Below are 23757 nucleotides of genomic sequence, written 5' to 3'. Positions count from 1 at the left end.
AAAAACACAGAAACTTCTTGAATATACATTAATTCTCTGGAGGAATAAATATACTCCAAATGCTTATCATCAGAATTCTGATAAAAGGGATATAATTTCTTTCTTCAGTATTTTAAAAATTGGTATCTAAATAATTTCATTTTGAACTAGGTTAGTAACCTAAGTCTTCTTCACTGAGCTTTTGAAATTGAAAAAATTTTAAGTTCCAAATATAATAAAGACTTTGGGAATTCCCTGGTGGTCCAGTAGTTAAGACTTGGTGCTTTCACTGCCGTAGGCTCGGGTTCAATCCCTGGTTGGGAAGCTAAGATCCCACAAGCTGTCTGGCCAATAAAACCAAAACAAAACAAATATAATAAACACTTAAGTACACATTCAAATTGAAAGTGACAATTTATTTCCTATTACACTTTTCTGGCCAAAAGGAGCTGAAGGATTTTTTTCCTTCTTACTTTCTTACAACAGATATTGTCAGATTTTTTTTTTAAAAAGCAAAATATAACAGAATTATAGTTAAGAAGATTAATTCTATCTGAATGTTATTAATCACAGCCCAGTTAAAATAACACTTAATATAGACTCACTTCAATAGATGATGCTGTCAACTTTAAAACATTAGTATTTCTCGTATCATTTCTGGACGGCCTAGACACATTTTTCCTCAACATAACTTCATTTTTTTTCTAGCTTTTCCTTGACTTAAAATAATGGCCTAAGGAAGGTCACATGAGTTTAGTGGTTCTATTTTTTAAATGTTGGGCCAAGTAGGGCTGGTTGATAATGTACTTCATTAAAATGAGCTGTGTTTTCAGGGCCCTGGCTGGTCCAGTAGTCTGAGAGGCCTAGGTTTCTTTTGTAGCCAAACAGTAGAGTCCATTCTTCCACCAGCCCATAGCAGTGGCTGAAGAAGTCCAGGAAATAGATTACACTGAATGCTACTGTCAGAAGAGATTTGCATTTAATGGTGTTAATATAGGTGAAGTATTTCCTTAAGTAAAAATCCTACTTATTCAGTATTTTGAGGGAACACTGAATTTCATAACCATAGTTGACTTTCTCTGTAGAAAAGACTTTTAAATTTGCTATGATCACTTCCTTTCAATTTCTTTTCCTTATGGTCATGCATGTTCTGTGACCTAAATTTCTTAAGTTCATTGAAAATCAGAGAAAAAATTCAAGAGGATAAAAACAAGCACAAAGTAAACAAACAAGTAATTTTGTCATTACATTTTCACCTGGATAACCCCACAAATATTTCTTGTTGTTTCCATTCTGTTTCAACACTGCAGAACAAGACACTCATGGCTCAATGGTGAAGCAACGTGCATGACAACGTGAGTGACAAAACATGGAAACCAGAAAAGGAATATAAATGTAAATCAAACTTTTAAAATCCTAGTAATACAGCAGCTTCCTTCCTTATTTAGTCTGTTAACGTCCATTCCACATGAATTCACATTTCGATTCCAGTAGGACATACACCGTCAGCCGTGATCAAAAAGACCACTATTTGTAGAGGGTAAAATCGAGCCTGTTGCCAGTATCCACTGGTGGCAAACTTGCAAATGTCCTCTGGAGAACTAATAAAATTATATTTTGATTATTTGTTTTCTGGATCCTGGGGACCATGGATATAGAAAAGGACAGCAACAGGACACGCTTTTTTGAAGTTTATTGGGCTGGGAAGTAGAAAAATAGGTGTTTTCCTTTGGGGCTTTTTGTGACTGAGAATGATGAGGTTCATATTTCTGAGAGCACTTTTTCATGTTCCTCAGTCTTTCAGGGAGTGGTAGGCTTTGGCAGTCCGGCTGTTGACAAAATCTGTCTTCTTAAACTGAGCCTTTGAATAAGCAAACAGAAATGTGAAAGGTTAACAACATTTTCACACAAGAAAATGCAGTTTTTAGTGACTTCTCACCAGGGTCAAGTCAAGCGGGACATTATTATCTGGCTCTTTTTAGCATTCTTACCTTCTTGTAGGCATTATGGAGCTCCGTGTGGGTCCACAGAGAATATAGGAGAACAGAAGCAGCTTTACTTGCTTTGTTGGAAGCACAGCTGAAAAGAAGAAAAGGACATTTTTCGGAGATCAGTGAGAAAGTATGAGGCTTCTGGATGCTGTCTTTGGACGTTCTGTAAATCTTCTTCAATTGCTGTCACTCAGGAGCCATCCATTAAGTCAGGCCACTCACCATGACAAGAGATTAGATGGTGAGCTTTAGGAGGCCAGGGGCCACGTTGGTGCTTTTGTTTTTTTAAAAATCTTTTCAAACCACTAGCAAAGTGCTAACAAATAGTTTATAAAGCAAATTCCTGATATTTATAAGGCATGTATTCTTAGAGTTTTATAATTTCTTGAATTTATTTATAGCATAAAATTTATATTTGTACATTTATATTACATATTTTTAGAAAATACTTGTATATTTATAACGCATATTTATATAGTACAAACGCATGAAAGTATGATTGAAAAATATGTGTAACTCTTAGACTTAGTGACTCCATGAATGTAGGGATTATGTACCTTTTTCAAATTAATAAATTCTTACTGGAGCAGCTGTTATTTTAATACAGTTTCAAAATTTATGTTTTTGTATATAGCAAATGGAAAGTGTGTTCCTGTTATAAATCCAAGTCCGCACTGAATTTGACATTGTACTTACTTTTTTTTTTGGCCACACTGTGCAGCATGTGGGATCTTAGTTCCCCGACTAGGGATCGAACGTGAGCCCCCTGCATTGGAAGCTTGGAGTCTTAATACTGGACTACCAGGGAAGTCCCCTTACTTTTTTTTTAAACTTTATTATTATTATATGTACTTTTTTTTTAAACTTTATTATTATTATTTGTATATGTTTTTGATGTTCTGCTTTTAAATTTGTCTCAAACTTCTTGTTTCTGGCTAAGGATCAGTGCTTTCTTAGGTTTCTCTCTCTTCCATCACTTGAATTAGCACATGGCTGCATTTTTTCTTTTAACAAAGAAACAAAGATTTTATTTTTCCTATCACAGGAGTTTGTAAGCATGCAACCAAGAACAGAGAATGCAAAGCTGTATGAAGAAGCCCATGCTGGGTTCATTTAATAGCTAAAAGACCTTGCCTTTCATACCAGCAGTGTAAGGAGGGTAAGTAAAATTAGCACCTTACAGATTTTTTTTTAGTACCTCAGGGACTTTTCAGAATCACTTGCTAATAACTGAAGTACTAATAAATCCATGAAAACTGTGGATCTCTAATATTTAAAATTGTAAGTTCTTAAATTGCAAGGGTGTTATAGTCATGAAGTTTGTTCATTAAGTTGGTTGCTTGGAACTCATTTATTCAAAGATGAAATGTAAATGGTGAGTGGTTATCAGGCTAGCCCATAAATTATGGGTTAGCTGTACAACACTCTAGCAAGGAAGAGACAGTAGACCCAACTGGTAGGAGTTCCTTGTTGAATTTTTTTTTTCTTTTTGGAGACAGGGCATATGAGGACTGGCTTACAAATGGGACACTCAGTGCAATGAAAAATAACAGAATAGCACACCCTGTAATTTTCTAAGCTACAAGAAATTTCCAAAAGTGATGGTGTATTCCCATGTGCTTCTTACATCTGAATACTCAAATAATTAAAGTCATACTGTCTTATAGAGATTTGGTTAGAAGTTTGGATGACAACTTGGAATAGTCGTTTCTGCTTTGCAGCAATAATTCATACTTTCCACAAAGGCTGAGCAACTGCTACTTGGGAGCAGGTAAATATTCCCTGCTTTTGGGAAATGGACATTCTAACTAGGGCTCCTTTTAATCATGTGACTCTGAATGTAGTCCTCCTTCCATGTGAGCTTTGCCAAAGGGGAACTGCAGAGCACAAGGGGCCTAAATTGGGCGGGGCTGTGGGGGGAAGGGTTGTGCTCATTCGGGATACCACAGATCCCTATGCTAGCCTCTGCACAGCCAAGCACACATTTGTCTACTACAGGTCAAGTCTGTTTGCTTTGCAACTCATTAGAACTGGCCTATAATAACATTTGTTTTCTTTTTTGGTTATTTACAAAACTAACTTTATTTAACAAGTCAAACAATTCAGAGTCATATAAAGAGAAAAAAATAATACTCTTCATACCCCCTTGGGATCCCATCACTCTGAGTTAACTAACAGTAATAATTTGGTTACACAATGTTTTTCATTCTCTTCTTCACCTTTTATTTTTAAAATGGGGAATATTTGAAGACACAGACACAAGGATGTGGGATGACTTACATGCATTAAACCTTCTACTTCAAAAGAGAATAAGAGATGGAAGAGATGTGATAAAGAAAACTGAGAAAGCAAGGATTTCTTGTTACGCTGCCTCCTACTTCCCCTCCTCATGCTATTACGGGTGACACCTGCTTCACATATTTAAGTGAGGAAAAGGGCATTCCTTGTCCATAGGACTCCAATTTGCTTACTTTCTTCTCTTTTTAAATCACAGCTGTGATTCTGGGAAACAATTAATTAGGTCAATAAAATGCTGGAATGCACGACCCAGATAAGCTATGGAGTTTTACTATTTCTGGATATTTTAGAAGAGAATGAGCAACTACTTGGCTTAGAGGATTCAGCTTTCACTTGCCTGATCACCAAGGACTGGAACAGATGATCCGGTCCGGCTTTACAATCTTATTTTTTGGCCATGTTGCCCATGGTACTCAATGCCTGGACATTCACAACTGCATTATTTACATATGAGAGTGGTGGTGGGGAAAGGGGAGACGCTGACAGGCAGATGCTAAAGGACTTACGTGTCACCTGTGCTTATGGTCATAATTTTCTGCAGGCCCCCAGTGTTTAGAAGATCCCGTGCATTCTGGTAACTATTTTGGATTATATTGTTCAATGTGTAACAGGCAGAGGCTGTAGTTTCAATGAGAAGATCAGTACTTGGGACTGTGTTGGGAATTATGGAAACCAAATCAGGTAGAGTTTCTCTGGCTACAAATGAAAGAAAAAAAGAACACTTGATTAAAAAGATTGTTTCTTAACCTCAAGATCCCAATAACATTTAAGAAGAAACATTTGGCTAACAAATGTATGGAAGGATGTAACCATTTTAATACTCAATTTACCAAAAAAAAAAAAAAAAAAAAAAAAGATTTTTAAAAAGATGATACTTTGTGCTCAGTGTACTGGAGATCTTTCCAGAAAGCAATTTGGCAGAAATGTCAAAATTTTTTTTAAATTTTCACATTTTTTGATTCAGTATTTCCACTTTTGAGAATTCATCCTGAAGACATCACTTTAAAAATGGTAAAAGCAGAGATCTTTATTATAGTATTATATATATCATAAAAAATTTTACAAAGCCTAAACATCCCAATAATATGAATATGATTAACTAAAGCACATCTGCAAAGAATATTATGCACCCCAAAACATATCTATGAAGCATGTATAATAACAAGAAAATATTTGTTAATATTCTATGTGAAAATAACCGGTATACTTAAAGGATAAACACATATACAAGAAATCTGAGAAGAAATACACTAAAACAGTAACAGCCCTTGTTCTTCTACAATAGTATTAGTGGTGACTTAAAAATATTAAAAAAAAATTATCTGTACTGCCCAAAGTTTCTTTAATACGTAAATAACCGTTATTAAAAAAAAAAGGTAAAGAAACTTTAAAATTTATTTTTTCACTACATATATAAAATCTTGGTTATAGGGTTTTCATTTAGCTTTTTCTGTAGTAACAAGAGAGGTATTAATATTTGATGATGTCATTATACTTTGTCCTATGGTATATATTTCAGGCAATATGAATTTATACTTGATATTTTGCAAAAGTTCTTTCCATGTATGCTTTTTTTTCCTGTAACTACTTTGGACTCTCCTTGAAAGATAGAGAGCATGCTTCTATTGCTTTGTACAAATACTTCTGCCTAATTTTATTTTCTTCATCTGAGTTTATGTGACACCTTGAACTGCACTTCTCTCTCTGATACCAGACTGTAATTAGCTATGTGCCTGTCTGAATTCCAAATGGAGCCATGAGTTGCTTGAGGACAATTATTGTATTCATTTCTGGATTTCCAGCATCGATCACTATGCCTAAAATAGAGAGGTACTCAATAAAAGGAACGGAACCATATGTCTTCCTTTGATAACACCTGGACCTGATTGACAGGAAAGACATACCTTCTGCTCAAAGGCCTGAACACTTCCTTTTTCACTGTTGTCTAAGCATCTTGGCATAGTGTTAGGAGCTCAGAGCTCAGTCTTTGAAGTTACACTTTTTTAATTTTAGTCTTGTCTCTGCCACTTCATGGCTGTGTGGTCTGGGTAAGTTACTTAACCTCTTTATGCTGCATTTTCCCAATTTGTAAAATGGAATAATAATAGTATTTACTTCACAGGACTGTTTTGAGGGATTAAATGAGTTACCATGTGCTAACTGTATCACAGTTCCCGGCACATAGTAAGCTCTCCACAGATGTGAGTAACTACCAGAAGGCTTCCTCCTCTTACTAAGTTAAACCACAGAATGAAAGGCCTTGAGAACCTGAATTTTCCTTTTGCTGAATTTAGGTCGACAGCATGAAAACAAGTGTGAGACAATCACAACAGAAAATGTACAACTGATCTCTCTGCAGGGTGCATCAATGGCTGGCTGAGACCAGGCTGCCCACACTGAGACTGATCCCTGCTGAGAGAGTTCCACCTCTCCTCCCTCAGTATGACCAACAAAAATGTTCAATCCTACAGATCAATTTTACGGTTGAAACTTTGGGTTATGTCTGAGGAGGAGTGAGAATTAAGAGAAGTTAGAATCTCTAACATTTTATATCATGTTTGTTTTTCTTAGAAGAGTAGTATAACTGTTTACATAGACAAAGTTAAACACTACAGTACAGTAAAGGAGGGGTCATTCCGTCTCTCTACTCACACACACACACACACACACACCCTGAGGGCCTGAGTAAATACATTCACTTTGAGACAAAGTTAGATCTTTAATAGTGAAATATAAAATCAAAGGCCCTATCATGATATTGGAGGGTTATAGCTCAATGTCATATTATTGAAGGAGATTTTAGTTAATGCTGGTGCTTGCACATACATTATGTTATCTGATCCCTGGAAAAACACTGTTCTGTAGTGATTACTAATTTCATTCGGTTTAGGGCAGTTAAATGACTATCCAAGGTGACATGTGGCAAAGTAACATTATAGGATGCAGACCAATGTCTTCTGCATGAGACCTGTTACTCTGTCACCATGCTAAGTTGCCTATCTTCAAGTTTTTAAGAAAATATGTTTCAAGTTTATTTCTGTTAAATCTAAGTGAAATGTGATGACTTCATTCCAGGTCAGCCCATGGGAAGTTTTACTTGGCCTAGAAATCTCTCATGAAAAACACAAAGCTTGTATTTCAAACTGATTTTCATTTATTCCTGGCTATTAATACCCTGAATTAATACAAGTACTTTTACTCAAATTACATATTTGACATAAAGCCAATTTGGAATTCAAAAATTGCATTTATCTTGCTGAAGCCTCTTCTCACGATTGTCCTTAAAACAATCATGGGGAGGTTGATCAGTGAAATCACCTTATATAAATTGTGGGGCTACAGCTGTATTGTTCCAACAGTTGGAGGACTGTGGAACTTGAGACAACAGCATTTCTGCCCTGAAGGCATAGGCACAGTGTGCAGAGCGCAGTTCTTCTCATCAGCTATGCTCTAAAGATGGACGTAACATTTCATTTGAGAAGAAATAAGCCAAAGGATAATACACCTGATTGAAGTGCAGCACAAAAGTCCATGAAAGACAATGAGAAGAACACTTTCATAATTTTGAGACAGTGCCTTTGGCAAGGTTTCTTTCAGATTCACTGAAAAATTTCCAGGCCCTCTACGTTCATAATGGGCACAAAGGCATTCTATGAAACCTCCTGTTCCATGTTGTGCTATTGGCTGTTTTTGAAAATGACATTGTTAAAACATAACCACAGACCTTTTGGCACTGTGTCAGTGTGTGTGTGTGTGTGTGTAGATTTCAAAATAATCCAATCCATTAAAAAAACAAAAAAAAATTTAGTGGAATTTTTGAAAAACTGAGTTTTAAATTGTCAGAAATGACTAATTTATGGAGCATTAGAAAGCATGAGTAATTTTAGCATTATCTTCCTATTATCTAATTTTATAGTTTATGACTTAATTCAAAACACATTTTCAGGTATAAAGAAAATGAATGAAAAATGTTATTTGGAAGTGTAACATAGTTATCATCTTTGTCAATAATACGGACTTAGAAAAAAAGGGGCAAGTGTGTTTCATCATATTTATTCTAAAACCTATGCCAAATCTGTTATATTCATGATTCCTTCTTCTTGTGATTATCTGTCCAACCATACCATTTTTTTCTAGTACAACAATGGCCAAGGTTCTGAGGTGAACAACCGCTGTGTGTGTGTGTTTCTTTAATGTTTCAGAAGACTGGTGCTTAAGCAGGCCACACAGAGAACATTCTGAAAGACATGGCTTAAAAAGACTTCACTGGATGGCATAGCTGAGGGCTGGGAAATATCAAATATATTACCTATCTCATTAATTATTAGTACGGTCTAAAATTTCTCTTTGGTAGTAATTAGAACAAAAACAAAGCTGGATATTAAGAAAAATCCTATTTGAGACCAGTGCGAAAGCCAACGCTTGATGTCTGGGTACACAAAAACCAGTTGTATTTATCACATTTTGCTCTTTATTCACATTTTCAGCTCATCATTGTAAAAAGAATGTGATAAGGACAATGTTTTATTGCATTTGTATTTTCAATATATACACTTTACATCTAGACACTTATACTGACTTACCAATTTCATTCTGCAGAGAAAGATTCCGAGACAAATTCCTCAGCAGAGAGACGGCAGTCTTTTTCACACTTGGATCACCAACATGCAGCATCTTTCGTGTGTGCTGAAGGCCATTTTCTTTCTGGACAACTGTCTGAGCTACTGATGCTGGCATCTGTTTTGTGAGACATATTCTATAAATACTATTGTATTTTACTTCATGGTTAAAATTTCTTAATTTCTGTAGATTACTAGAGATTGAGCGAGATGTTTTAAAAGCTAGAGATACTTTCTTTAAATTCTTATTAGGTTTTCAATTTAATTACTGGATACAGACAGTTTATTCAGTATTTTTAAATATAACACTGGATTTGGTTAGCTATTATGTTTTTTGCATCTGGTTATAAATAAAATGGGTCTGTCTTTCCCTTTCCTTTCTTTTTTATCATAATCTTTTTATTCACATTTTCAGTTCATCATTGTGAAAGGAAAAGGACGTTTTACAATCACAGTTACACTAATGTCATAAAATTTAGTGGGTAAGTTTTTTTCCCTTTTTCTATTTTCTTGAACTATTTGTGTAATATAAGAATAATTTCAACTTTGGGGGTCTGGTAGAACTTAGCTCTAAAGCCAACTGAGCTGAGAAAAATTTTAAAGGGAGATGTCTTTGATTACTATTTCAATGTATTTACTGGTTGTTGGCTTATTCATCTTCTCTGTTTGTCTTGTTCAAATTTTGGCATTTTACATATTTAATAAACTTATTCATTTCTAAAAAGCTAGTTTATTCTGAAAGAGATAATGGGCTTTTAAAGGAAGGAATGTATGGCTAGTCAGATTAACTGTAACTCTATTCTCTGTATCAGAGGCTGCATGGGTAAGTTGCTGGTCCAGGTCTAGGTCCACCAGAGGCAAATCTTGTTTGGAATTAGGCTGGTCACCTACTTTCACAGGGTCTGAGTACCAACTAGGCCCTTCCTAGCATCAGCAAACGTCCAACAATACTAAGACCTTAGCTTGTGTCTGCAACTTTATATATTTTTATTTGAAGCTAACATGAGGCTACCATGCCAAAAATCCGTGTATTCTTGACCATTCTTCAGGGTGTCTATCTTCTCTGTTTATCTAAACTCTGCTTGCTTCCCCTACCTCCTGCACAGCGCCCTCCTTACATTCTCCACCGTACTGTCTAAAAAAGGGGTTCTTAATACAGGATCCAGGATAGGTTTCAGGGAGGGAACAGGAGGTCCTTAAAATTATTTTTGTGTTTATAGTAATCTTTTTCAGGGAAAGAGTCCATAACTTTTATTAGATACTCAAAGTGTCCACGACTCAAAGAAGTTTAATAACCACTATTTTGCAATGTTTGTTCCAAAGTTACACTTTGTCTTTCACTAATTTGCAGAACATTCCATTAGACTCTTTTCTTTCCTCTGGGAAGAATCCTTCACCTGCAGCCATTCTGTACAACTCCTCCTTGGACATGGAGGTAGATTTAGCATCCCTCTCTCTTCCCAATGGCCCATCTAAGTGATTATCTTTCCTCATATGCAAAAGCTCTGCTCTTCTGAGTCAATGTCGTCCAGCTCTATCTCTCTCATAGCGTTTTCTTTGTCATCTCAAGGCCTAGTATATAAAAATGATCACAGAATTCTGATTCATTGAGGGAAATGGGAGAGGCTGATGTGGAATGGTCTTTAGAATTTGCTCATTAAGGAAAATAAACAATCAGATTTACCAAATAGAGATTTCATATTCCAGCTTTAGGGAATTTGTGAGAATGACTGTTAGTTATTTACAAACAGCACTTCTAGTTCATATTGCCCTGAGGTTGAGCGCCTTTTCAAATGTTTAATGGCCATATATACATTATGTTTTGTGAAGTGCCTGTTCAAATCTCTTGTCCATTTTTCTATTGAGTTGTCTATCTTTTTATTGTTAAATCGATGAGTTTTCTTTTATTTCCTAGATACCAACTTTGTTACTTATATATGTTACAAAAATCTTTTCCTCCTCTGTGCTTTGCCTTTTTACTGTCTTTTGATAGCTTGTTAATAATTTTAATGTAGTCAATTTATAAAATATTGACTTTATGTGCTTTTTATGTCTACTGTTAAGAAATCTTACCCTATTCCAGGTCAGGAAGATATTCTATGTTATCATTTAGAAGCTTTATTGTTTTACCTTCCACATTTAAATCTCATTGCTGTTGGAGCTGATTTGTGTGTAAGGTGTGAGACAGGGAACACATTTTGGTTTTTTTTCATTGGACATCAAATTAAGTGCCTTTAAAGTGTTTTAGAAACTTGAAAACTGTTTATTTCAATGATTTTTAACTTGTACAATGAATGTTTAATTTTACATGTATATACAACATAATGAGTTGATATATTGTAAAATAATTATCACAATAAATTTAGATAACATCCATCATCACACATAGTCACAAATTTTTTTTCCTTCTTGTGATAAGACCTTTTAAGATCCACTATTTTAGCAACTTTCAAATATACAATACAATATTGTTAACTATAGTCACAATGCTGTACATTACACTCCCAGGAGTTATTTATACTGTACTTTATACTTTATACTTTACACTATCCTTAGAGAATTTGCTAAATGGGTAAATTTTATCAACCCATCCCCTTTCCTTATTTATTATTTTGTGTTTTTTTGGTATCATTTAAAAAATAATGACCATTATACCTGAACTAATAAAGTTTACATTAAGGTATTCTTACCAGCAAGAAATTACTGCCATAATTTTATACTAAAATTATAGAATTTATCGTTTAGAAGCTATTCAGTCCAGTTCAGGTTCTTTGTCATCTAAGGCACATGGCCATCAATGCTCAGTGCTGTCTCAGTTATGAACACAGGTGAATGGACTGGGTATTTTTTGGAACTATGTTTAATGGTCTGCTTTTCATGTTTTTCTATTCAGTGATTCCTTTTAGAAATTACAAAGCCAGGCATTTTTTTATCACACCATCTAAACATAGCAAAATTAGGGAAAGTAATAATTAGAAAAAATATACATGTAAGTCAAAATTTTAATAAAAAGCATCTTGTAACTTAAAAGAACAAAGGGTCCTCATATCATTGTCCCATGCTGCTAATGATTTTCTCCTATAAATCTCTAGTCAAGATCAACTCTAATAGCCTTGAGTATGGATTAATACCAGTTTAGTGTAGGTCTCCTTTCAGGGGACTGGACTGGTCTAAGGTTAGGTATGATTTAAAATCCATTGCTTGGATTCCTTTTGGACTTGGAACTCTTAGATTTCTGTTTGTTTATTTCTTTTTCCCAGCTAGATTATTACCAAACACAGGGATTTTGTCTTATTCACCACCATATATTTAGCACTAGGCTAGTGCCTTTTATGTAGAAGGTGCTCAAATACTGTTTGTTTGATAAATGAATAAAGGAATTATGTAGTCTGAATAAACTACATATTCAGAATGGCATATTCTTGTATGTTGGGTGGCAAATATTCCTGTATTGACAGAAACATGGAAACACCTCTGGATAGTTTGGATTCCATGAAAGATTCTGGAGTGGAAGAGGCTAAAATCCAAGCTTAAAGGGTTAGCTCATATTGAACCATCCTCAGAGCACAGTGAGCTTAAATACATACAGATACAGCAATTTAATTTCTGACCTTTTCTATTAAGTTGGCTGGTAGTCAGTTAATAAGAGGGCTTCTGTAGTTTGGGAAAATGAAAGAAATGGTTTTGGGAAACCAAGCATGGGGAAATGGGAAGATAAGACAATAAATTATGTCTTTCTGTCTGTCAGGGCTCCCTGGTCACTCCCCATTTCTTTCTCTTTGCGCACAAGTACATTCTGAAGAATTTCAAAGAGATTAAAATTGGGTTGTATTCTTAACCACGGTGCTAAAATTAGAGAAATACTGGTTTTAGTATTTCACAATTCAAAACTGAGCAAAGAATGAACATGGTTCATTAAAGAATGAACATGGTTTCTCAAGTAAAGAATAAATAATATTTTTGTTATCAACAAGAGTGCTTTCCTCTATGATGGTGGATAATTAGACTGGCCATAGAGTGAACTACTTGGGGAGAGTTTAATCATTTTATGATCAAGGCAAAGAATACAAGCTTAGTTCAAATAATTAAATATTTATAGAATCCTTTATTATGTTGCAAGCTGTAAAATACATGGGGAAAGGAACAACTTTTTACTCTTTTCTAAAGTAATTAAAAAAATTATTTTATTGGAGTATAGTTGATTTACAATGTTGTATTAATTTCTGTACAGCAAAGTGATTCAGTTATAAATATATATACATTCTTTTTCATATTTTTTTCCATTATGGTTTATCACAGGACCTTGTAAGTTTTTACTCTTTTTAATATTTTGATTTTGCTGGTATAAAGTACATCTGGAAAGAGAAGTAACTCTTTATTTTATAGTTGACTTTCTGGGACACAAAAGCACAGATAGCCTTTCCAACTGCAGTGGACATGTGTTGTCTCTGCCTTCTAGCGTTCATCCTTCCTTTTGGTAACAACACTCTGACTTTCCATTAGGGAGCCACTCCATGTGGTACAAGTGGTAGTGACCCTCGCTCACTGAAACCCCTGCCCCTGAAATTCACATGTGAGCACATAACCCAGACTTGGCCAATTAGAACATTACAGGCTCCTGGCCACACGTACTGGTTTGGAAATGGGCAAGTGAGACTCATTCCCCCAGATCTTAACAGAGCTATTGGGAAAATAGTAGTAGTTTCTTTTCCTGTGGAGACACTGAGCTGGATAAGAGGTAAGCCTGAAATCACTGGTGGCTATCTTTGCCGTAATATGAGGCTAGCCTTTGAGAATGAAACCAACAGAGGAAAACAGAGTCCAGAGATAGAGAATCACAAATACAATTGCTGGGCACCTATGTCCCACCATGACAGAAGGAAAACCCACCCTGGACTCTTCATTTATATGCATCAAGAAATTCCTCTCTTTTGCCTAAGCCAGTTCAGGTAGGATTCTGAGACTTGTAACAGAAAGAGTTCTGACTGATACTCATAAATACCAATGAGTCTTTCACTCGCAGTCTGACCTGGGTTTGCAGAAGCTGAGGCTGAAAGTCCTGCAAAGCCGAACTCTCTCTGGCAATTCCTGAGAACTGTCTTGATTGAAGCGAGAAAACTTATGTTCTTACTTCACTGTCATTTCTGAACTTAATGTAGGTGTGTCTACAATGCCATTATTTTTAAAAGTAAGCATGATACTCACTGGTCCACTTCCTGCCGTGAGATTCTGGAGAGCTCCCAAAGATGCTTCTTGAGTGTAGTTTCGGACACTCTTGGCAATCAAGGACAAATACATCCGTATCACGATGGAGTGCCACAGCCACTCCACGCCCTTGGGGTTGCTCTTTTCCTCTGGCATTGGCATGTCCTGGTATTGCTAACCACACACACGATGAAATCCAAAATTAATGCCTTCAAGTCATTTCTATAATTCCACACCCAAACCAAGAGACCAGAAGTACTGTCTTGTCTAGGGAGACTAATAATTAGCATAATAAGAAGCCCTTAAAATAAAAATGAAAAAGCAAATATGTATGATTCACAATCATTTAACTTTTAGCCCATAATGACTATTTCTCTCTCACAATACCCCATACTCACAACTTTACATTTCACAGCGAGAGAGAATGCAGAGAATTAAGCATTGACTGTTCTAGAATAGTTTTCAGGCTGCTGTTAAGCTAAAAGCTAAATTAGTCACATCCACTCTGAAGATAAGAAAAACAGGCCTCTTCCCTCAGAGTCTTGTGAAGTTGTCCAGGATAGCATCAGGATTCTAAATTTACCAGTCGTCCTCCAAGTTCACATACACCGTGATACTCTTGAGGAGTAGGAGAGATCACATTCCTTCTATTTCATGAAATGCCAGTCTGGACAGCAGTCCTTCCTATGTATGGGGTTTGCTTTTCGGATGTAAAAGTTTGTTTTTAGAATGTTTAAAGCTGAATGTCAGGGCTGCTTTTAATGTTAAAACAATGCTATGCCACTGGCCATGTGGCATTAAGCTTACTTCCTAACCTGCAGGGCATAGAGCAGTATGGTTTGATGGCTAATAGTGTAAATCTGGGGCCAGATTACCTGGGATTCAATTCCATCTCCTCCACTAACTTGAATTATTCTGAATTAACCTTTCTGTACCCTCTGTTTCCTCATCAGTAAACGAGGGTATTAATAATACATACCTCATAGGGTAGATATAAGGCTTAAAAAAACTGAAAATGGAGCCTGACATACACTAAGTACTCAGAAACACACACACACACTTATACTTTCAAAGGCCTCCCCCAACATACCTCTTTTACTTTCCTGCTTCTACTGCCAAAACACCCAATACTTTTGTTGTTGTCAGCCTGGATATTCCGGCTTTGAAGATAGATACTCTGGGAATATTTCTCTGGGAGCTCTGCCTCCAGCTGGTAGGAGAGGTTATGAAGAATGCACACACAGTTCTCTGTGGCCTGAGAAAACAGGACATGAATATTGATCATATACATATAGATATCCCTTTGCAAGTGTTATACCACAGGACCTCTTAGGCTTTAGATCTTACAAGGTTAATTGGATGCAACAGGGTGCGCTTGGACTGCAGGGTGGCTGGGGGAGTGAAATGAGTACAGCTAGAAAGGCTAGGGCTAAATCATAAATGGTCATGAGCACAACGCTAAGAAGTAGAGGCTGAATGTTTTAAAACATTGAGGAGCAGTCCTAGTTTACTTTTAAAGAGTGTTCAGAATGATTTTAGATTTTAGGTACATTGTTTAGTAGCGTGGACTTGGAAAATAGGAGGAGATATTGCTTATAGAGACCAGTCGACTACAATAATCAGTATAAAAGATGCACAAACTATGACAGCAGTAGTAGCATTAAAGAGGACTGGTTAAACTAAAGAGCATTTCAGAAGTAAAATGCACAAGATTTGTTGTCCAATGGATGTGGGATGTGAGGGAAGAGAGGAAGTCCAACATTACTCAGGTTTCTATTTTCATTTGGTAGATGGTAATAATTATTAAGAAGGTTTATACAGAGGAGTAAGTTCAGAGATGAGGGAAGAGATGAATTTCACTGCTGAATATGTAGCATTTGGGCTCCTTTCAAATATCCAGAGTTGTTAAACAGTTAGAAATTTGGATCTGGAAAGTAGAAAAAAAAATGAGGCTAGATAGATATTAATATTTATGAGCATGTATGGGAAATCTTAAGCTCAGCAAATCAGTTAATAAATAAAGCCAAACCCAAACAGCTACTTCAAGAATACTCTGAAGAGTCTTACTAAGACAAAATAAGTAATTCAATATGAGAGACATCTAATTCTTGTATCACCTTGTCATCTGGCTGGTAATCTGCAATGGTTCCTCTGACATAATGGACCAGTGAGTCAATCAGTCCATCACACCTTCTCATCACTTTCCTCCCTTCAGGGCCAGCTGAACTCATGTTTCTATCAGGAAAAACAAACAAACAAACAAATAAACGATCAATCATAAGACAGGCAGTGTATCTAATAGGTTTTTGTTTCAAAGTTTCTTCCAAGCGTTCGGAAAACTGTCAAATTTGTCAAAGTATGACAGACTTGTCCTGGGGTCAATAAATCATCAACTGCCTATGGTCATCAAATCTAGACACAACTTGTAAATATATTCATAACACATTATTATGTCAATAAAAGTCTTCTGTCTACTTCATTCCAAGCACCAAGGTCAGAGCATTATTTATTTAATCTTTACACCATTTTGGAGAGGGTATAAATATATGAGGAAAACATTTTGCAGTTAAAAGGAGAACAAATGGCACATTAGCCATAGCAATACACATGTCCAAGTCCCAACTTGTGCCATGCCTTAATTCTAAGTAACTTAAAGCTACTTAAATTCTCTGGGCTTCAGTTTCCTCATTTGTAAATACAGGGTGTTAGACTATATTATTTGGAGGTTTTGTGGGTTTCAGCATAAACTGTTATTGACAAATATTAAACCAAATGATCTAAAATGTGATAATTCTATAATTAAAATGGCAGAGTGATGTCACGAAAAATGTAGTTTTACACTGTGTAAGACCTAAGTTAAAAGCATGATCTATAAACATCTTTGCAATTAGTCTATTTTTTAAAAATAAATTTATCTATTTATTTATTTTATTTTTGGCTGCATTGGGTCTTCACTGTGGTGTGAGGGCTTCTCACTGAGGTGGCTTCTCTTGTAGTGGAGCATGGGCTTCAGTAATTGCGGTGTGTGGGCCTAGCTGCTCCGCAGCATGTGGGATCTTCCTGGACCAGGGATTGAACCCGTGTCCCCTGCATTGGCAGGCAGATTCCTAACCATTGCACCACCAGGGAAGCCCTCTATTTCTAATTTGGCTAAGCCATGACACCTTTCTATAAACAGTGATTAAATCTACAAGTGCAAGTTGCTTTCTTATAGAGACTGAAGCTTATCAAACACAGCAAAGTAATACATGTAGGGATTATATTTCAGATTCACATCATGTTTATATTCTGGTATTACTGTTACTATGTTCCTTTGCATTAAGTTCTTCTTGTCGGCATTAACTATTTAAAAAATTTTGTTTTCCAAAAATGTTAACAACTCCATCAACAAGAATGGCAAAAGAACAATGCATTCAGGTTTTTAGAATTTTGAGAACCACCCTTATTCCCTTTTGTTAATTTCACTTGCTAAGAACTATTCCTATAAATTTTATCAGACCAGTTCCTTTCACTGGTAGGTAGAACATTCAAAGTATATTCTTTTTTTTTTTTTTTTTTAGTTTGCTCCTTTTTAAAAATTTTATTTAGAATGCCTATTTGTTGAAGTTGGCATCATTTTACAGATTAGAAAAATTCAATTTTTCTATCTCTGCAAAGATTTATAATAGGTTAGGAATAACAGATTAGAAATGTAATACATTACAAAACAGTTGCCTATGACTATCTGTACATTTACTATGCACCTTAAGGAAAAGAATTCGACAGTGTGCTGTACTTACACTGCAGATAACATCCTTTTATTCTATTTTACAAAACTGACCAGTGGTAGTGTTTGAATTTATAAATGGCCATTAAACAGGATATTTAACTTAGATATATAGTTAGCGTGCTAAAAAGTGAAAATTTTCAACTGAAGTTCTGTGGCTCACAAAGCATACTGTTTTTGCGTATAATGTCTCAGTGTGACTCTGAACATCAAAAGAACTACAATTCTGAGAAATTTGGGGGTAGCATTTTCTTCTTCTTTAAAATAATATATTACACTAAGTGATTTTAAAAAGTTTCTGTTCCCAAATACTGTTTTCAATACATTTTGTCAAAGAACAAATGTGCCCAGCATTATATCAAGAACTGCAGGGAACAAGGGAGGAGTATCCAGCATTGCATCCTGCTCCCAGGGAGATCACATCTATAATACTTGACTGTTTCTAACCCATGAAAATGCAATTTCATAATCCAACCTAATAGTTGAGGAGATAAGACAAATACACCTAAAACTAAGGATATGCTAATAATTTAGTGGTTGCTGAATTGACACAATGAGTTTCTGATTTTAACAAAATCCCTTCTGTGACTTTGGTTCTCATTTGAGGTTTCTAATGTAATTATTCCCGTCCTATTTTTCACTGTACCTGAAAGACTTTCACACTTAGTCCATTAAAAAAAAAAGATAATGAATAGGCTCAAAAGCTGTAAATAAAACCATTTTTCCTACAGTTTTTTTTTCAAGAAATGATTATTTGAACCAAGATCCTCTATCTACTTTCTGAGCCCTTTATGGTCATGGGATCTTAAGAAGCTTGACAAAACTGAAAAAGCATCTTTTACGGTCTCCTTATTTTACACATGGAGAAACTGAGGACCAAAGAGTTTAAGTTACTTTTCCTGGTGAGATTAAATTACTGGTGAAGTCAGGATAGGAGAGCTGTTCTTTATTCTGTGCTAAGGGCGGCTCCAGAGTAGAGCAAACCTTACCTAACATTCATTCAGTCTGCCATTTGTTTAGCAAGTACCACATGTCCCCCAACTCCAAGATAGCGTTATCATATTTTAAAGCTCCCTTTGACCTTTTCAACATCTGGCTTTGAGAGATGGCAGTAGTTTTAAAATTGCTTTGACAAATCAAAAGGTCTCTCTCCCTAGCTAAGCCCACTACATACCTTGCAGATGGATGACTCAGCTTTGTTTAACTTCAAGTCTGTTTATTTTGGGTGAGAATGGTAATTCAATTTGGCAGTACTGCCAGTTCACACACACTAACTGTTGTCTTGTAGTCTGGTATTATCCAGACTCTACTGGCTTGAAATGGGACTTATCAGTGGTTCCTGACAGTTGATACCTTTGCTGACAGAAAGTGCATGGAACCCCACTGCTTCAGTATTTGCTCCTGCATATCAAAAATAGTTCCTACCTTACTCAACTACCCAGAAATATGAATGATAAGGGTGGATTATTTTATAGCAATACATCCATGAATAGAGGTCACTAGTCAGAAAGGAATTTGTTATTGTACCACTCTGAAAATAATCAGAAATTATTAGAAAATGATATATTCATCTTAAAGTATTTTTTAACAGCTAATACATAAGTTTTTTGGAATCAGAGAATTAACATGGCCAATCTTAGGCAGAATTGATCCTTTTACACTGTATCTCCTGAGTCCCGAGAAACATTTATCTATCACTGTTTCCTATATGCAGCCCAATAGAGGTTTAATCTGGAAAACTATCTCAAAACTATACATGAAATATATCAAAACAATTATCTTGTTGAAAAGTAAAAAAGAAAGAGCATAAAAACCACAGTACTCAATAAAAGTTGATTATCAGAGTTACCAATGAACATATTGGAAATGTTTAATTCAGTGTCTATGGTTTGAATTTGATTAAATGAGTCTATTTCCCCTGGTATAATCTAGCAGAAGTCTGAGTAAATATGTGAGTACCTTTTAGGAAATTAGAACTGCACACTGTTGTATACTGAAATTTAAATACCAGGTCCTTGGGACTAGGGGTTGGGGCCTCGGGAGGAGGTGGGTAAAGAAGGATGTGAACTACTCTAAACATAAAAGCAGGACTGTTTCAGAGCTCTTCACCTTCACTGGCCCTGAGTGGGAGGATACCAGCGCGAACTGTGGCTTGTGTTTGATATTAAGAAGAATTTTTCTGCTAATATGACTTATAAAGGGTGAGAAAAAATAGAATCTGAACCTCTGTATGTCTCTGAACAAAACTTCACATATTTAGGAGGCTTCAGGTGATTGATCTGAAAGCAAATCAGTGATTCCTGACTCTCTCCAGGACCATTTATCTCACACATTCCTGAGTGTCACAATGAAAAGGAGAAAAGAAAACCAAACACCCTGGACCTTGCTAGAATTAAAATAAAGAACGGTCTTTGTTAAGATTAAGGACAGTGTGACTAAATCTTAAATTTGTATGGCAAACCAAAGAGTGAACGGTGTCAAATGATAAGAATAACTGCAATTTAGTATGTGTGCTAGACATTATTATAGATACCTTGCAAATATTATGTTTTTACAAAATTCCTTAAATTAGGGTGTGCTAGAATCTCATTCAGAACCCTGACCTATGACTGTTGTTTAAAGTCAGAATTACCTGCTTCTAATGGGATTTTTAATGCCTCTTCCATAAAAAGTTATCTGTGTGGGGCTACGTGCAGGCATGTTGTCAAATACAGCTAGTCTGCCAGCACTGGAAGGAAGTTTGTTATAACACAGAATGTCCAAACTTGGGGTATGGACAACTGGCCTGGTGAAATGATGAGCTAATACGAAATGTTTAAAGTAAAAGGCTATAGTTAGTTACCAGGGCATGAGAATGGCCGGCAATAATAAGGCAGGAGTGAATCTTTTCAAGACATTTCACCAACAAGTAATTCTAAGATACAGAGATTTTTATTAAAAAATGGGGCTATTTCTACTGATAATAGGTGGTTTCCTACTAACATACAATTTACATGTGTATTAATGTGACCTGTCTTAAAGGTCTAACCAGCATACTGAGATAGTGAGCACCACAGTGGTTTTTAAAAAATTGTGGCTGTATCTTCATTTTCATCAATAATTATAGGCTTCCTAATACCATGTGTTATAAATTATATCCCAAGTGGTACCAGTCAATTAAGTGCTTGGTCCAAGTCCATTCAAAGACCCAATAGGTACTTGATAAGACATTAGCTGATAAGGAGGCATCCTTCTTCCTCTGGTTATTTGAGATTTAGGTCTGGGTTTTTGTTTAACTCTCAGCTGATACATATCAAACAGTTGGGCCTTGTCTGTGATTAACCTAGAGAAAACAGCAGAGGCAGTTTGTGGTTGCACAGAACAAAAGAGGAGCCTCATTTGAACTGGCAGAGGAACAAAAACTCTAGGTCAAAAGAAGGGTTTGTCTGTTATTCTGAGTCAACATCAGATCCTGCAGGTATCCGCAAACATCAGCCAAAGTCAGCTGTTCATTCTGCAAAAGGAAGCAACGTTGGGAATAGAACAAAGCTGTACAACCTACACGTCTTGTTCCTTCCAGGACAAGGAACATCAACTTAATAAAGATGTGCTAGCATCTATTACACATCAAGAAACTAGAAGGTGTAGGAAGAGAAAATCTATCCTTAAAAATCCTTTAGTTCTGCTTTCCTACATTTTCAGGTCTTCCAAAAGTATGCTGAAGAGTCAGTTCAGAGACCCCTGCGCGCGGCACATGGGGCGCCTGACGGCCGGGCCCCCTCCCGCTCCCCTGCCCCTCTCGTCCACGTCCCCCGCTGCACGGCCACCATGGCGTCCAGCGAGGAGGACGGCACCAACGGCGGCGCCTCGGAGGCCGGCGAGAGAGGGAGGCCGGCGAGGAGAGAGAGGCCGCGGGCAAGAGGAGGCGCCGGGGCTTGCTGGCCACCGCCTGGCTCACCTTCTACAACATTGCTATGCCTGCGGGGTGGCTGGTACTAGCTATTGCCATGGTACGTTTTTATATGGAAAAAGGAACACACAAAGGTTTGTATAAAAGTATTCAGAAGACATTTAAATTTTTCCAGACATCTGCCTTGCTTGAGGTAGTCCACTGTTTAATTGGAATTGTACCTACTTCTGTGCTTGTGGCTGGGGTCCAAGTGAGTTCAAGAATCTTTATGGTGTGGCTCGTTACAGTGTAAAACCAATATAATTTTTTTTTACCATCTTATATCCTGTTGGAGTTGCTGGTGAACTTCTTACAATATACGCTGCCTTACCATATGTGAAGAAAACAAGAATGTTCTCAATAAGACTTCCCAATAAATACAATGTCTCTTTTGACTACTATTTTCTTCTTCTTATAACCATGGCCTCGTATATACCATTGTTTCCACAACTCTACTTTCATACGTTAACGTCAGAGAAGAAAGGTGCTTCACGGAGGGGTGACTGTCGAAAAGGATGATTAAATGATCCCTACAACAAGGTGCTTTTTCCAGAATAACCAGGATTACTTGAGTCCAACTTTTAATAACAAGAATAAATAGCTTCATGAAAAAAAAAAAAAAGAGTTCAGCCAGAAATCATCTGGTTGGTCAGCAAGAGTCATTTCCCCTTGACTTAGCAGGCTGTTCAAGGTAGAATGTCAAATTCCATTTTAAATGAATTATAACAGCAAACTAATTTTAAAAATATGCCCAGGAGCCACTGGAACTTGAGTAGACATTCTTAACACCTAAAGGAGAAGTTTGGGATGCTAGACTAGGACAGATGAAGATGCTTAAGATCTAGAGTAGTATTCTACTCTAGAATATGGTGCTCAGACAGCCTGTATCTCCAAGATAGGCATATGTTTTTTAAAATTTATTTTTTATTGCGGTAACATTGGTTTATAATATTATACAAATTTCATGTGTACAGCCTGATATTTCTACTTCTGTATACACTACAGCGTGCTCACCACCAAGAACTGTTTTCATCCTTCACCATACAGTTGATCTCCTTTATCCATTTAACCCTCCCCTGCCCCCTTCCCCTCTCGTAAGCACTACTCTGTTCTTTGTATCTATGTGTTTATTTTGCTAGGTTTGGTTTGTTTACTTATTTTGATTTTTTGACTGTTTTTTATAGGAGTGAAATCATTTTCCACATATGAGTGAAATCATACAGTATTTGTCTTTCTCCATCTGACTTATTTCACTTAGTGTAATACCCTCAAGGTCCATGACGGCATAAACTTTAACCACAGGATAGCAATAAAGTCATCAGTGGCTTTATCCAAATATATCAACTCACTTTTTTTTGATGAAGAATTTTAAAACATTTAACAGTAGTTCTATGACAGTATTAATATTTTTTGGAAAATGACTTCGAGTGTCATAAGATACAGTTAATAAGACACTACCTTCAATTTAAGATACACACAGAATTTTTTTTTTTCCCCCTGTACGCGGGCCTCTCACTGTTGTGGTCCCTCCCGTTGCGGAGCACAGGCTCTGGACGCACAGGCTCAGCGGCCATGGCTCACGGGCCCAGCTGCTCCGCGGCATGTGGGATCCTCCCAGACCGGGGCACGAACCCGTGTCCCCTGCATCGGCAGGCAGACTCTCAACCACTGCGCCACCAGGGAAGCCCCACACAGAATTTTTAAACATGAGGATGCTTTAAAAAAAATCTCTGACAAAAATACACACTTGGTTTCAGCCTAGCGCTGCAGATATTATCTGTTGCAGAGGGAGACGGGACCTTTGTGGAGAGAACTGCCAGATCACCCTTGACCAAGTGATCAAGCTTGACATCATGGACAATAGGCCACAAGGATACCATGACACCCAACAGAAGTACACAGCATCACCCCCGACTCTTCTTATTAAAAAGTTTGACTTGAATCTAATCTTGAAGAAACAATTCAATAAAC

The 23757-nt window shown here is 36.5% G+C and overlaps 1 protein-coding gene and 1 pseudogene across 3 annotated transcripts in view; one reads left to right on the top strand and one right to left on the bottom strand.

Moving 5' to 3' along the window:
- Nucleotides 1-557: 557 nt before the first annotated feature.
- The window catches only part of PKP2 (plakophilin 2), an 84403-nt gene continuing 61203 nt past the window's right edge, over nt 558-23757 (bottom strand). Inside the window, exons 7-13 of one of the 2 annotated variants that reach the window (XM_079937477.1) lie at nt 16210-16327; nt 15183-15347; nt 14093-14266; nt 8852-9005; nt 4775-4964; nt 1971-2058; nt 558-1840 (exon numbers count right to left, since the gene is read on the bottom strand). In XM_079937477.1, coding sequence (XP_079793603.1) covers nt 1772-1840; nt 1971-2058; nt 4775-4964; nt 8852-9005; nt 14093-14266; nt 15183-15347; nt 16210-16327 — 958 coding nt within the window. In that variant the 3' untranslated portion in view covers nt 558-1771. Of the gene's footprint in view, nt 1841-1970; nt 2059-4774; nt 4965-8851; nt 9006-10343; nt 10460-14092; nt 14267-15182; nt 15348-16209; nt 16328-23757 lie in introns of those variants that run through there. The other variant, XM_079937478.1, reaches the window with a different exon arrangement.
- LOC307194375 (very-long-chain (3R)-3-hydroxyacyl-CoA dehydratase 1-like) lies at nt 8901-22309 on the top strand (annotated as a pseudogene). The gene is made up of 3 exons (XR_013831772.1): nt 8901-9012; nt 9303-9369; nt 21540-22309. The product of XR_013831772.1 is annotated as a very-long-chain (3R)-3-hydroxyacyl-CoA dehydratase 1-like (transcript).

The sequence above is a fragment of the Stenella coeruleoalba genome (assembly GCF_951394435.1).
Source record: "Stenella coeruleoalba genome assembly, chromosome: 11".
Lineage (NCBI taxonomy): Eukaryota > Metazoa > Chordata > Mammalia > Artiodactyla > Delphinidae > Stenella > Stenella coeruleoalba.
Note: the sequence above shows the minus strand (reverse complement) of the source record. Positions and strands in the feature narration are given on the sequence as shown.